General features: G+C 41.6%; 1 protein-coding gene across 1 annotated transcript in view; it reads left to right on the top strand.

Moving 5' to 3' along the window:
- The window catches only part of LOC111150497 (EF-hand domain containing 2), a 188316-nt gene that overhangs the window by 69507 nt on the left and 102317 nt on the right, over positions 1-16492 (top strand). Inside the window, exons 3-4 of the mRNA XM_022507976.1 lie at positions 2893-3043; positions 13817-14040. Of these exons, the coding sequence (XP_022363684.1) occupies positions 2893-3043; positions 13817-14040 (375 nt within the window). The remainder of the gene's footprint in view (positions 1-2892; positions 3044-13816; positions 14041-16492) is intronic.

Raw genomic sequence — 16492 nt, 5'->3', positions numbered from 1 at the left:
GTTAAGGGGGAGGTAAAAAGTTCATCTGGAGTCTGCTGGGCCCCAGTTGTCTTCAGGTTGAAATAACCCACAGGCCAAAGTGGTACATTCTGGGATGGCCTGTTTTGCTCCCTTTCACTCCCTTTACCGAAAGCTCAGAGAAGCTCCAGCTCTTTTGCCCTTTTAGGTCTTCCAGTATTTTTTTTCTCCTTTACTTTTTAAAAATTGAGATACAGAATTTGCCATTTTAATATGTCCAGCACAATTCAGTGTCCGACATCTTTTTCTTTTAAAGATTTATTTATTTATTGGAGAGAGAGAGAGAGAGAGCGCGAGAGGGAATGCGAGTGAGGGGAGAAGCAAGGGGAGGGGGGAGAGAATCCTCAAGCAGACTCCCTGCTGAGCAAGGAGCCCTACACAGGGTTCCATCTCAGGATCCCAAGATCATGATGTTAGCCAAAATCGAGAGTCGGACGCTCAACCATCTGAGCCACCCAGGCACCCCAACATCTTTGTTATTAATTGAGGCAAAATTGACATAACATAAAATCAATCATTAGCCATTTTAAAGTGTGCAATTTAGTGCCATCTAGTATATTCACAGTGTTGTGTAACCATCACTTCTAACCAGTTCCAAGACATTTTCATCACCCCCGAAGGAAACCCTATATCCATCCAACAGCATCTTACCGGAAATGCTCACTCAACACAAATAGGACAGCATTTTTGAAGTGGGTTTAGCTAACCTTCTAACTGGAGGCAGGCCAGATGAATTTTCCAAGAAAACAACTAAACACAGGACCATTTTGGAATGAAGCCAAAGGTGCCATTTTGAAAGGGAAGAGATCTCTGGGTTTGCTAGATTCTTAGAACCTGTTGTAGTAAAGATGGTGCCTCCTTTTTAACTGATCTGTTCATTTTGAATATAGTCATTTAACTAAGTACAACTCATTTCTCACATCCTATGTGGTAATTAACAACATTTCCTGTGTTGATCAAATATAAACTACTGAGGCATTTTGTCAGCCACTTCGGAAGTGTGGGCTTCTGAAAGAAATTTGCTACTTCTGGAGCATATATTCCTAATTAGGGTAACTTAGCACCCTGAGAGGGTAGATGATACCATACAGACTGACTCATATATAGGACATTGTCCATGTTGAATTACTATAGTATTACATCATATACACCATTAACTTTTGCAACTCTAATTACAAAAATTGATTTAAAAAATGAGTGTAGAGGGAATATTAAAACGGAGCTCTGAAGGAACATGTGTCCCAAAGCAAGCTTGAAAGCATGATCGGGTTGCTATGTTGAGAGAGAGTGATTCCAATGGTTAAAAATAGGTATTATTCATACAATATGGCACCTAAGCCTAAGAAATCTATCTCACCTAGTCTTCAACATGGAAGAAAAATGGGCTGTGTTATACTTACTGAGAGGCCCAGTTTTCCAAAATGGTTAAAGAATTTTCAAGGGTGTTTTTGATGATCTCTGATTTTTACTCTACTTCATTTTATTTTTTTAAAGATTTAATTATTTGAGAGAGAAAGAATGAGAGATGGAGGGCATGAGCAGGAAGAGGGGGAGAGGGAGAAGGAGAGAAATAGACTCCCCAATGAACGCAGAACCCGACATGAGGCTCAACATGGGGCTTCGTCTCACAACCCTGGAATTATAACCTGAGCTCAAATCAAGAGTCAGCCACTCAGCTAACTGAGTAACCCTGATTTTTACTGTAATTACTTTATAAACCACCTCTGCCACCTGAGTCCCTCTCCAACACTCCCCCCCGCCCAGCACATACACAGTGTAAGATGAGACTCACCGGCATTAAGCTAGGCTCTTTGAATTTCCTGAAGAAGTTTAAGGTGGGCTCTCCAGAGCACTGAAAGAATTTCAGATCTGCCTATTGAGAGAATATTCAGAAAGAATATTATCTTGTCTGTATAGTAGTACCCCCCCATCCATGAGGTATATGTTCCAAAACCCCCAGTGGATGCCTGAAACCACAAGTAATACTGAACCCTATATACCGTTTTTTTTCTTATGCATACATACCTATGATGAAGATCAATTGGTAAAATAAGCACGGTAAGAGTTTAATAACAATAAGTAATAAAAAAACCATTATAACAATGTACTGTAATAAGTTATGTGAACGTGGTCTCTCCCTCAAAATATCTTATTGTACTCACCCTTCTTCTTGTGATGACATAAGACGATGAAACACCTACATGATGAGATGAAGTGAGGTGGATGGTGTAAGCATTGTGATGTAGTGGTAGGCTCCTATTTTTTTTTAAAGATTTTTTAAATTTATTTGAGGGGGAGAGAGATGGAGAGGGCAGGAGTGTGGGGGGGAGGGGCAGAGTGAGAGAGAGAAGCAGACTCCCCACTGAGCAGGGAGCCTGATGCAGGGCTCGATCCCAGGACCCTGGGATCATGACCTGAGCTGAAGGCAGCAACCCAGGTGCCCCAGTGGTAGGCTCCTTTTGACCTGAACATATGGCAGAGGGAGGGTCATCTGCTTCTGGACCCAGCTGACTGCCGGTATCTGAAACTGCAGGATGCAAAACCGTGGCTAAGGGGGGAGCCTACTGTAACCTACATCTAGAATCCCATTGTGAAATTCCAAAGCCAGAAAATAGATCAGTTTATAGTAGAACTGAATGATGGATTTGTGGCTTGAATATCATTTCCTTATTCTAACTAGGCAGTGATGCAAATATAATCTTTATATATGGTAACTTAGATTGTGTGTCTGTTCTCAGAGCTAATGTGTAAAACGTCTTTGTAAAAATCTCAACTTTTTGCTTTTAAATTAACAAGTATGCAGGTAGGAGCTGTATGGATTCTGAGTTTGCTGAAATTTTTTCATTTCTTAGTTTCTAATTATGATTCCAACAGGTATTATCTTTTGATGCCTATTTAGAAGATGAAGTACCTGATAAAAGCCAAGAAAACTACAGAATAAGACGCTATAAAATCTACTTCTACCTTGAAGATGACACAATTCAAGTAAACGAACCAGAGTTGAAAAATAGTGGAATGCCTCAAGGTATCTATTTAAAGCAGAGTTATGCTTCTCTTACTTCCGATGCCTGCCTTTGTATACTGTCTTTTTCTAGCTTTTTAGAAAATACCGTCTACCGCTTAGGTGTCTAACTTGTTGGTGACAATGAACATAAACATGCTGGTAGCTTCTGGTCGTTGATGGTGACTTCCCTCCTTTTTACCCCCCACACCTCACCATGGGCCGTTTCACTCACTCTTGTACAGCATATTCGTTTTCTGTCAGGCACTGCTCTAGTTGGAGCAGACTTTCCTGTGTATCTGGTCTTTTCACTATGACCATATTACTGCCTTCGCAACATTTTCCGGGCGAAGAGAGGAGGCTGTTGTCCACTGCCCCTTCCAGATCTGTATTCGCTCTTCTTTCTTGAATTCGCTGCTGTTAGCTTCAGCCACCCTCTCCTCATACCTGTTCTCTTGAAACTTTGATGGTTCTTCAGGAACAGAGGGTCATTGCTCCTTCACCCCCATATGCCAGTCACCTTTGTCCATGGTCCTTTTCAGCCTGACAAGAGTTAATTCTGTGACATGGGTACCAGAGAAACTAATCCTAAATTGCATTATTAGAAGTAGGGCGGAGATCCGGGGAGATGACTGATCTCTTCTGTTTGTGCTCTGAGTCCTTCACTTGGGACAGTGCTGAGATCTGGATGTGTTCAGGGGACAGCAACCATGGTGGTAAAAGGACTGAAAATTTGTGTGTGAGGCAGAAGAGTGAAAAGGATATTTGTCCATAAAGGGAAGACTCCAGTATGCCTGGTTAATGTCCTCAGGAACCTGAAGGGCTGCTATGGGGAGGAAGGGTGACCTAATTTTCTGTATCCTCAACGCTAGGATCTAGGGGGTCAGAATTTAGGTAGGTAAGAAGAATTTTCTGGCTGCCAGAGGTTGTGGTGGATGGTTCTGAATGAGCGTGGGGGGTCAGTGTTGGGTGTAGGGGTGGAGAGGGATGGCCTAATTTGTTTGGTCCTTGGTATACATGGATACTTGGGGGCAGGACAGGGGTTCTTTTTCACGGATAGCTTAGTAGAGGCATGGTGGACGGGAGTCAGGTGTTAGTTTGGTGGTTAGTGTAGATGACCTCAGAGGCCACTTCGAGCCCTCAGGAGTCATAATTCTTAGGTACATTTATTGTCCCTGTCTTTTCTGGAGTATTGCCATCTTTGGTACCTTAGGCTCTGAAATTGCCTTCTCCACTACAGTCTCTACTCCTTTGACATTCCTTAATTGTTCATACCTACTATCCTTGTTTTCCATTCTGCTAGCAAAACATATCCTGAATCTTTGTCTCTCTATGCCCTTTGCTGTCCTCCTAATCCAAGCTGCCTTCGTTCCTTGACTAGAGGAAGGCAATAGCCTCCTGATAGGTCTCTCTGCATCCATTTCTGCTCCTCCTACAACCTGTTCTCTACCCGGCAACCAGAGTATTGTAGGGGGTGTAACCCGAGGCAGTGGTGGCCTCCACGAAGCATGCCTGCAGGCTTTCCCAGAGGCCACCAGACCCAATGAAAATGCATCAATCACATGGTGCACTAAAACAATTAAAAATATACAATGAGAAGCAAGGGGAAAGAAATGTCATAAATTCACACACACAGGACAAGGTACAAGTGCGTGGAAGATTGACTCTGCCTAAATCCAGGGGTGGGCAATGGTCCTGTCTGTCTTTGCTGTGTCAGCCTATTCTGCCAGTAGTGCGGTTTGGAGACCAGAATTGAAGTTCAAGCAAGGAGGACCCCAGACAGGGGGGACCTTGGGCTATTGGCACACACACTGCTGGAGAGACAGGGGGATAAGTGGGCCTGGCCACAGCTGTAGCTCACCAGTAAGCCTGCTGAATAGTCATGGGTTTTGTTTGTTTCTTGGGGAAAGGACACATGGGGCCAGAATGGGTGTCACCAATGAATGAGTGGCCGAATTAAGGCCTCATGAATACTGAGTACTCATGAATATTTACTGCTTTTGTATATTTAGTGCATCATGAATATTCAGAGACCAGGTGCCTCATATATATTTAATACATATGGGAAATTAATTATCTCCTGGTCTTTGCATCCCTTTCTTTATATGTTTGACATACACATGTTCTATTTACTATCTACTTATTGTTGTTTAACACATCTCAGGAGTTTTGACCAATGCTGAATAAATTTTTTCCTTAGTAACGACTTTTCTGGGCCCATTGCGTCCATGTTGATATACCACAGTGGGTTTGACGGGGGAGAAACAGAGAAATTTGTGGACCGTGGGCCTCTGAGTATAAGGTGTGATGAGGCAGTATGCGAAGGACTTCCTTCAGTGTTTATGAGATTGAGGTTTTCTTGGACTGTAGCTCCATTGCGTCTGGATGATGAATCTGGGGTCAGTCACCATGGTCAAGAAGTGTCTATTGAATATCTACTCTGTGCCAGACCTGTGCTGGGTTTTGGGAGAATGGACAAAAGTAAGAAGACCTCCATCTCATAGAGCTTATGGGCAAGCAGTTTGGAGAGGGAAGGGAGCAAGGTGACTAGTCCAAGAATTTTGCAATTATTCCGGTTAGAACAAACAAAGACAGTGATGGTAGGGATAGGAAACAGAGGAAAGATTTTAGAGACATTTGGTTGGCAGATTTGATAGGCCTTGACCAGCAATTAAATATAGAGAATGAGGAAGGGGAATATCTAATGATAAAGTATCTACTTTATCATTATCTCATTTAATCCCCCTACGACCATCTAAAGTAGGTCATTGTTAGCTTTTACAGAAAAAGAAACAGGTTTAGAGAGGTAATTTGCTTCATCTAAATCTTAACTGATTGCCTCAGAGCTCACTCTGTGGTTGAGGTTTTCAGTCACTTTGTGGTTGCAAGGATGGTGGTGCATTTGCAAAACCCAGAAGCATGGAGCAAGGAGCAACACTGGGGGTAGAGGTTGGTTATGTTTGTTTGGACACATGAAGCCTTTGAACGTGGGTTGGGACATCTGTATGGTGACGCCCACCAGGCAGGTAGAATCTTGGGATGTTTTCAGAAAGAAAGTCAAGACTGGAGATGTGGACCGGGAATCAAGGGTGCCCAGATCATGAATGGAATCATTTGGCTTATTCTGCCACATTAGAAGAGAGGCACTGTTGAGGTGGTGAAAGAAGGAAGAAGATTGGACACAGTGTCTGTACTTGGTTTTTCTAGTGGAGGGAGAAAGTGAGGATTGGTTGAAGGAGATGATACGAGGTGTCCTCATTGTTCTTTGTGCCCCGACATACTATCCACTCACGGGTCTTTTAATTTGGATGGAAGTATGATGCTTTGTAAACGAACAAGAAGTCTTTAGACCCTTCAGAGTCATTTTTTTTAAAAGATTATTTATTTAAGAGAGAGAGGGCAAGAGCACAAGCAGAGTATGGCCTAGGTGGCTCAGTCAATTAAGTGTCTGCCTTTGGCTCAGGTCACGATCCCAGGGTCTTGGAATCAAGTCCCTGCGTCGGGCTCCCTGCTTAGCAGGTAATCTGCTTCTGCCTCTGCCTCTCCATCTGCTTGTGCTCTCTCTCTGTGTCAAATAAATAAATAAAATCATAAAAAAAAAAAAAAAAGCAAGAAGCCTAGTAAGGGAATATCAGAGTAAAGCATTTAAGTGAACATAAATATGATACATTTTTATAAATATATATTCTTACTAATATAAAATATTTATAAGAAAATATGTTCTCCTAAGGCAATACTGTCACTTATATAATTAAACACACTTAGGTAAAAGAGACGTTCATAGAATTTAAAAGTTCTGAATTTTCTTTCTGTTCAGAAGTAATTCTTCTTACCTGTTAGAGAAAGAGAGATTGCGAGCGCGTGCACGATTGGGGCGTCTGAACAAGGAGCCTGATGCGGCATTCGATCCCATGACACTGGGATCATGATCTGAGCTGAAGGAGATGCCCAACCAACTGAGCCAACCAGGGGGCCCATCTTGCTTATTTTTTGATGACTTTCCTCACATGACTTCAGATGTACACAAATGACAGACAGGAGGTCACAGAACATCCTGAACATTTATCAGTGACTTATATATTTTTTCTTATTATCCTTTTTAATTGAAAGCTCATATTCCTGCAGCTTACTGGCCTTGTCTAGTGAGTCTTTAGTTTTATTACACTATCCAAGAAGAAAAATGAAATGCAACCTCAATGAGGATCTTGGAAAGGCTTTTATAAGACTTTTCAGTTCTCTCAGCCTCTTGATTTCATATCTCACATTGGTGGATTCCAGAGGTAAACTGGAGTTAGTTATAATGATTTGTTTGAAATTAATTCTTAGGTGAGTAGGGAGGATTGTGATTCATAAAGACTCATGGGGGGAAGAAAACCAACTCTGAGTAAAAGACAACTTTAAAGCCTCTTGAAAATTTCAGAATTTCTGATTGAGTCTCTCTGACCAGGCTCTCTCTGACCAGTTTCCCTGAGGGAAGGTACAATTCGAGGAATAGGGTAGGGAATATATGGTCATCGTGATATGTATAACAAGACTGAATTTGTCAGGAGAGATACTTGGCAGGCCATAGCAAGTGCTGTGGAGAAGGCAAACACAAATAACCACTCTATCATCAAGCTCTTTTTATTCAGCAAGAAACCGGTCTTTCTTGAAATACTTAATATGATAATTCTTGCTAAGGAAGGTCCATTAGGACAGAGGATACTTTGGAAAATCATTTAAGGGGCGCCTGGGTGGCTCAGTGGGTTAAGCATCTGCCTTCGGCTCAGGTCATGATCCCAGGGTCCTGGGATGGAGCCCCGCATCGGGCTCTCTGCTCAGCAGGGATCTTGCTTCTTCCTCTCTCTCTGCCTGCCTCTCTGTCAAATAAATAAATAAAATCTGGGGGGAAAATAAAGAAGAATCGCTTAAACCCCTTCTTCAGGCTTTCCTAAATGAAATGACTGGGGAAGAAGAACAAATAAGTGCAATAGGCCAGTGGCTCAGACTTCGGTGGGATGGGGTAGGGGGTGTTTCTTTAAGTTGTGTCTTGAGTGGCCTAGGACTGCTTCTCATGCATCCATGGGCCCTGGGAAGGGGCTAGGGATCATATTTAGGGGACGCACGCTGATGATGTCCCTGTCACTTCCATGGGGTTTCTGTATTTTCCAGATGGAAAGGGAGGTCAGATACATTTGTTCTTTTGTATAACTGATCATTCGGAAATTAGTGCATCTGGAAGAACTAGCCTCCTTTTTAGCTGCCTCTCCTATCCTGTTAGTTTGTTTTTTGTTTTTTTGTTTTTTAGGGGCGGGGGGAGTTTGGAATAAGCCAGAAACAAAAGAGGCATGATGCCAAAATAAGCATTCAGTTACATGCAGCTTCTAATCAGAACAACATATTTTTAATGTTCACTAATCCTTGCTGGCAGAGAGATCTATGTACGTTATAAGTCAAGTCACTGTCGCACTTCAAGGCTTGCTTTTATTTCTTGCCAGAACATCACTCTCTTTTTGGTTAGATGTGTCATCTGTATAGAATTTGTTGCTGTTCTGTTGGAATGTAGTTAAAACAATGTTAACACCAAGCCAAGAATGTCAGAGGTTAATCCCAGTAGTTCTACTTGTAATTGTCTAAAAGAATCATTGTTTGTCAAATGCTACCAAATCCAAACTAATCTATGCTAAAGAAAGGCTGATGATGAGAAACCTGCCATAAATTTCTGGTGAGGGCAGTACCAGTGGCTGTCAGCTGAGAGCGATCATCAGAACCTCGTGGCCCGCTGCAAGAATTTCTGATTCTATAGGCCTGGGGCCAGATTATAAACTGGCTTCTGCTTCCTAGTGAGTCCTTGGTTAAGAACACTGATTTCCACCGGGCGCTTGTGTTGGCCCTTCAACGTAGTACTTTTTAAATATGTTTTTTTATACTCTGAGATAATCTGACCAAGCAAATGTAATCACAAAATGTGGCATTCATATGCCATTCATTCATAGTGGCCATATACTACATCTTAGTACTGCATCCCACAACGTGAAGGGGGCGTGGTCACAAGGTTGCCAGAGAAAATACAAGCTGTCTAACTACATCTGATTCTCAGATAAGCAATGAAGTTTTTAATATGTCCCCAAATATCGCATGGGCCGTACTTATATTAAAATTATACACTGTTTATCTAGAATTCAGATGTAACTGGGCATCTTCTATTTCAGTTGGCTAAATCTGGCAACCCCAGAGGGTGGATCCTGGGGAAGGGGATGGTCATTGAATGGAGAAGAGGAGAATTTCAGAGTGGAGGTAAGTCAGTGGCCTGTGAAGACAGGTGTTTGGTGCATGGTGTCTACTCAATAAATATTTGCTGAAGAAGGAAAGGAGAAGGAGGGAGGACAAAACAGAGGAGAGGAAATGTGGTAGACAACATCTAGAACACAACACAGGTATCAGAAATGATACCAGGTACTTTGAGGGATCAGAAGAGGAAATACCAGTATCCACCAGAGAAGACATTTGAGTGGTACCTCAGAAGTTCCTCCAGATAAAGATGGATGATGAAGGCATAACAGCCAAAAGGAACAGCATAAGATGAAGGAAGGTAGGAAAGTGGTAGGGTGTGGAGTTGGGAGGTATGTGGGAGCAGATCCTAAGGTGTGTAAAGAAAGTGAGGCAAGAAAGCAGTAATGTAGGAGAATGTTAGAGCATAACATGCGTGCATTTGGGGCTCATCCAGTGGCTGGGTGCGGGGGGGGCACATAGGATTATTCTTTCTTATGATCAGAGATGTGGAATTTTAAGTTTTGTATTCTTTTGCTACAAGACAGATGTCAGGCTATCTATATGGAAAAAGTTATTCTTATGAAAACAACACTCGAAGAGGACCTTTTGTAAGAATACAAATGGAGTAGTTATTTGACTGAAGGAATAATTGTAAACAACAAGAGGAGGAAAAGATACTCTTTCGTGTCTGATCGCAGTGAAGAGTCTCTGTATTTTTAGGATACAGACTTAGTAGACACAGTAACAGGTGGCAATTCCAGTTGAACCTTCATTCACCTAAGAAATACTGGTCTCTAGACTCAGATGGATCCTAGGTCTGCAACGTTACTAAAATGAACTAAATATATGGAAAATTAAGATAGAGGTAAGAGGTTGGAGTCTTAATTCTGGAAGGTGAATTTCTGAAAACCAAATTTAGTGGTATGAGCAAAGATCTAAAGCAAGTCCCAACTGAATGAAAGGAAAATGCATTAAACATAAATGGATATATCATCATTTTGATCTAAACCACAGGGAAATGTTAGAAAGTTAAAGCTTGCAGAGTATAATCAAATAGCAGGGCCTTTAAAAGGGAAGAGAGATTTAAAATAGGAAGATCAGGAGGAGCTTAAAAGCAGGCACCCGATGCCTGGACATCTGCCCAAATTGTCTTTACAGAGCAGTCAGGAAGGCAAATGTTTAAAAATTTAAAGGGTAGATATGGTACTTCTGTTCTTGGTTTTCCATTTTATAGCATTATTTTTATTTATATAATTGATGATCTCAGGTTCTTTTCAATGCATGCCAAATACGTGCCATCCTGCCCATTTCTTTGATACTCCAGATCACATTCTTGCTGGTGGAGTTTCTGCTGTTTATCCTGGAGGACTATAAACACACAAATATCAATAAATAGAAATTTTCGACCCCCCAAAGGACACAGTTGAGAGATGGCCACGAAGACACCATTGAAAGCTCTCAGGTGCAACTGTCCATTTCAAATGGCCCACATTAGTTTTCTGATTAACATGGCCTTGTGACTTTGGATTTCTTGTTATTAAAAATTGTCTTGTTTAGTTAGGTTTGCCTTCTCTTCTCAGCCCATGAGTGGTGACGGAGCTTCTCTGGCCTCTTCGGAGAACCATCTCTAGGAAAAATGTGGGAGCATACATAAGGAAGCATGAGGGCCTGGGATATGCAGGCCTCTGGGGTAGGGGGGGTTAGGTGTTGGCCCTGGAGGGGGTGTTGCTACAGTGGGCAAGTGTGCCCCTCTCCAGAAAATTGCCTTCAGAGAACAGAGAGGCTGTTCTTTGGGAAGAGCAGCTCCATCTTCTCTCTCTGTTTTTCATGGTGGCTGTCAGCTCTTCTCCCTATTTCTATCCTGTTTTGCCTCTAACACTCCCTCCTCTCCTTCACTTAAGTAATCTGTGGCTGTAGTTCAGTGAGACATAGTTCAGTGCGATATAGTTCAGTGCAAACTGTGGAAAATGCTGGTATGTATGTATTTTGTTAAGAGTTTATTTTTAAGTAGTCTTTGCACCCAAGATGGGGCTTGAACTCCTGCCCCAAGATCGAGTCACGTCCTCTTCTGACTGAGACAGCCGGGCACCCTGGAAAGGGCTGGTATTTACTTAGAGCTTCAAAATCCAGGTCCAGGATCTTCTGCCATTTGTTAGAGCGTGACCTTGAGTACATTACTTAACAACGCCGAACCTTGCTTTTCTCGGCCATAAACTGAATATTTATATTTCCTGCATTATCTGCCTCATGGGATTAGTGAAGATTAAATGAGAAAAATGTATATGAAAGCATATCCTAGGGCTCTGATGATGATTCTGATTATTATTATTTGAAAGCTCTGTAGGTGGGCCGGTTCTTTCCACCTAGAAAAATAGAAGATTCTTATTCAAAGTCTTACTGAACGGAAATCAGCACCAACTTGCTTATTTGAATTTTTATAATTAAGTACAAAGTAGATGGAATTTCTGAACAAGCTCCTGGCTGTTGAATAAATTTTATATATCTTAAAAACTGTCACAATATAAGTATTTTTAAAGGGATATATAATGGTTTCTGAAAATACCTGAAATGCCCATGCTTTTATAGATGTTTAAGTATGCAATTTGTTCTAAATGTCTAATCTTGAATGATTAAATAATTTGCATACTGTTTTCAGTGGCATGAATTAAAGGCTAATTGAAGTACAATTTTTTGCAGTAAAATTATATCATCTTTTATGTAGTACATTTAAAAATATTCTAGGCCAGTTCTAATTTTATACTTTTATTATTTTAATTTAATGTACCAAGTAATTAAAAATTGCTACAGAGAAAAGAAGATGAAAATGATTTTAGTTCATTTTGTCTGAACAGAGTGAAAAGATGATGAGGGGAAAAATGGAACAGAGTTCAACACAGTTGCTGGTACATAAAGATACTCATTAAATTTCCGTAATGAATAGCAATGAATAATTTCTAAGTATTTCTAGACGTCAGGAAAAGGTGCCATTCTCGGTGCTATAGAAAATAGGAACAAGATTGCTTGACCTCATTATCCTAAAATACTTCCATACAGAAGTCCCACAGGCCACTTGGACTGGAACCATTAGACCCTCAGTTTGCTCTGCTCACGTTTTCTCTTCTTCCCTTGAATCTTGGAGTAGATTCTCAGGCCAAAGTTGGTCACAGATGTTGAGAGACCATTCTCTGTGGGTATCTTGCATTTGGGTAGATCTTGCAAGTAGAGGCACTGACTGCTCTTTGTTCTGGTCTGTCTCTTCAGGGACATCTATATAGCAAACAGCTTTTGAAGATAAAGGGGAGGTTTGCTCATGGCCGTGGGAGATAGAGGCGGTGTCTCCTTCCAGAACAGAGGGAGGACAAGACATGCTTACTCTCCGGTCTAATAAAGGCCATGTCTCCCTATGAGACAAAAAGCAGGAATGTTTACTATCCATTTTAAGGCTCGGGTTTCCTAAGCTTAGGGCTCCTCTCCTGTAACATAGCCCACCACGTGGGCAGGAGTTACTCGGACCTTCTTGGGTCATCCCGTGGGAATCGAGGCTCAGAAAACTGGTGTGAAACATGCTGGTGTTCTGGCTGCTGTTACTGCTGTCAATTTATCTCTAACCAAGGCAATCTATGCCTTCTACCAACATCCATGAACCTGCAGCAGGCTGCCTTGTTAGTTTGCAAGTAGAATAAAATCTCATCTCAAACCCTAAACAGTTCTTGACAACAGGTTTCAGCAGGATTTGGGTATGTTGGCTGGTATGGTGTGGTGTAGTTCACACGCTCATCTAGGAAGCAAACCCTTTCAGTGCCAGTGGCTAACCACCACTTGGGGACCTGGGTCCATATTCTCAAGAGTAGAAGTGAAGGGGCACCATACAGTTAGCAGTAAAAGATAGAATGGGATCCAGAACCTTTGGCAAGAACGCTGTCTAAAACAATGAAGCCTCTGATAACCATCACTTTGTAGGGGTGGTGGGGGGTAGGGGGAGAAGAGCTTGGGAGAGCAAAGAAGATGCCATGCAGTTTTGGAGCAGCATGAAGTCTTTCACACTTATAGAATCTACAAATCATGGTGCTGGCACCTACCGTACTGAAGCTGATAAGCTTTTTTTTTTTTAATTTTTATTTTTTTTTTTTTTTGAGCTGAGAGGATGCATTTTCATGAGCACTTTGCTTTGCAGTCATAGTGCCTTGTTTAGTGTGCTCACATTGAGTGCTTATTATGGAAGAAGACAGGATGGCAGTGTCTGGCCCATTAGGTCACCCTCTCTGTGCCCCTCTTCCTTTCCTAGTCTTTATGGTTTATTAAAGTACTTTAGTACCACTTAGGCAACTTTAATAACAAACATGCAAGATTGGTCAGTACCTGTGGACCTCAGAAAGCTCCCTCAGGTACCCTCAGAGTCTGAACATAGTCATGCTGCCTCCAAGAACCAGCCCTTTGCCCACTTCCCTGTTGTGGGACGGCATTCAGGGCTGTTACGGAGACATGCTGTGACCTTTTCTTCGTTAGCCGCCTGATGAAACAGCTGTGTTTGGTTCCATACCATAGGGACTTTCATCCGGCGTCATCGGATTTCACTCCCTCCTCCTAATGAAGATCAGTTTTATACTGTGCATCATTTCAATATCAACATAGACATCATCTTCTATGGCCGGACATTCAAGATTTATGACTGTGATATGTTCACAAAAAACTTTCTGAGGAAAATGGGAGTCAAATTAAACCCCCCGGGACAGTGTCCAGAAGATCCTTACATGAAGTTACGGAGAGAGGTAAGGAGTTGATGATAGATCTGTGAGCTGGTATCTTCCGAATGAGAATCCAAAAAGGAGAGTCAGTAAAGGGTATCTGCACTCCTGACGCAGACGTGAAAGAATGTTCGGGGTCACAGTCACTGGAGTTATCCTAATCCCCTTTAGGCTGGAAGGAACTCTAGGTGTTGACCTCAGGGCAGGAAAGCCTCACTCACTGCTCCCACCCCCACTTCTCTCCATGGAGAGTCTCCCTTCCAGACAGACAGTAGGAGTCTTCAATGAGCCGCCCACATGGGACAAGCTCTAAGGCCCACTTTTACCTGGCCTGTCTTTCCCCATTTTGGTTGCCTAACCCTGGGAAAATGTTTGCTTCTGTTCTACTGATTTATTGCACCACACCTTGGGTATACCTTTTTTCTTCTTCCCCAGGACTCCCAGCTCTGGCGATGATGGCATTAGGTGTAGGGATATTCTAGTGGAATGGAGAGGGCCATGATTCTGATGTACCCCATTGTAAAAGGATGTTTGTCTTCCAAGTCTGACCCCAGTTAGTATAGGGAGGCAGGAACAGTGTTCGTAGTAGTATTGTTGTCTTTCTAAAGTTGTCTTTTTTTTTTTTTTAATGATCCCTTGGCCCGAATTTTGTGTTTTTTTACAGAAGAATCTGAACACGCAGAAGGGCAGGTTGTCAGGTGGAAGGTCACATACCCAGCCAGTCTTCTTATGAGGACTTCAGTTCAAATCTTTTGCTGCCTACCCAGAATTTCGTTATTGTCATTCTGTTTTTTTATGGAAGTATGGTTAGAGTAAAATACACAGAAATGAAGCACGCAGTTGAATGAGTCTTCACAAATGCATATGCCCATGTAATCCGCAGTCCAAATCGAGACACAGAACATGTCCGTTGCCCCAGAAACTTCCCTCTTGGCTTTTTCTAATCAATCACTCTTCCCACCCAGGGAGAGATAACCACTGTTCTCACTTCTATCCCTATAGATCAGTTTAGTCTCATTCCTATTGTTTCCTAAACTTGTAATTAATTTCCTTGCAGAAAGATAACATGAAATTTAGAATAAAATCCTCCTTTAATTCTGCTCTGAGCTCTTGTTCAAAGCTGCGTGTAGGGTCATTCATCTGTTCCCACCTCTTGGCCCCAGCAGAGTTATCCTTTAACGTTGTAGGCATGCAGCCCTCCTGAGAAATATGTCTTGTTGCTCCTGGAATATTTAAGGTGAAGTTCCTCTGGAATTATACCTGTGTATATTGGCATACGAGCAGATTTATAGTTTGGGTTTATTTTTATTTTTTTCCAAATGCCCTAGATGACAGAGCCTAGATAAACATGAAGTCTCTACAATGAGAAGAGAGAACCTGAAAGAACGGGTCCATATGAATTACCACCTTTTGCATATGGCTTCACTCATTTGCTAACAGTTGGTATTATACAATAGTGATTATGGATGGTGATGCATTATATTAAATACAGAGAGCTCTGTGCCATTTCATAGATTTATGAAGAAAAAAAAAATCTTTGTGCCAGGAACTGAGAATACATAACACAAACAGCCAAGAAATGTTTTAACTAATTTCCTTTCAGATTGGGAAAATCATTTTCACATTTATTCCCTCGGGGAGAAAGCTCTTCAATAAATATAGCAATCTGTGGAAAATTAGGAGTTTAATAAGAGGATTTTATATTGACTTTAATGCATTTACTTCTCCAGTATTTGCTGCCTTCAAATATAAAGTTAAAATTAAACAATTTAACTTAAACTGAAAAGAGCCCCAAAGGTGTATAATCAATAATGCATTTCTTAAAGGCCTTATAATGCCAAAGAAACATTTTTCAGTTAATGAAAGTAGAGGTCCCATAATTTCATTTAAATATCCAGGATAAGGAAAAAGGATAAGAGCCTCTGGAAGGCCATGATGTCTCTCTGCAATCCTGGAGTAGGTGTCCCCCAGACTGCCCCAGACAGATACAGAGTTTTGAGAATGGACAAATAACGATCACATAAACTGATATGGGACTACTTCTCCCTTGCCACTGAGCGCTCCTTTATATAACGATTCTGTTTCGCTACAGCAGATAGAATAGGAGCAATTTTGCTCCAAGACAGGGCTGAGAACATGCAAATAGAGCTCCACCAGGAAACCTGCAGAAGTGGGGATACCTGGGCTGGGGAACAGAACCCGCACAGCCATTCTGTGTGGCTGGGGAAGTCCTCCATTTGCTCATGTTTCGACGCCCTTCCAGATCCTCGATAGGAAAAGCTTAGAAGCAAAATAAAACTGGGACTATGTTTCTTCCCTTTTACTTTTACAAAAATCTTTGGATGAATGAGGATATACAGATATGAATTCTCAGTGAAAAGACAACAGGTTTTATGGGGGGTTGAGATAAAATTAACATATGCTCAGATGTATAAATCTTTTTTTTTTTAGAATTTATTTATTTGACAGAGAGAGA

The sequence above is a fragment of the Enhydra lutris genome, unplaced genomic scaffold (assembly GCF_002288905.1).
Source record: "Enhydra lutris kenyoni isolate GAN:26980312 unplaced genomic scaffold, ASM228890v2 scaffoldscaffold23, whole genome shotgun sequence".
NCBI classification, from domain to species: Eukaryota; Metazoa; Chordata; class Mammalia; order Carnivora; family Mustelidae; genus Enhydra; species Enhydra lutris.
Note: the sequence above shows the minus strand (reverse complement) of the source record. Positions and strands in the feature narration are given on the sequence as shown.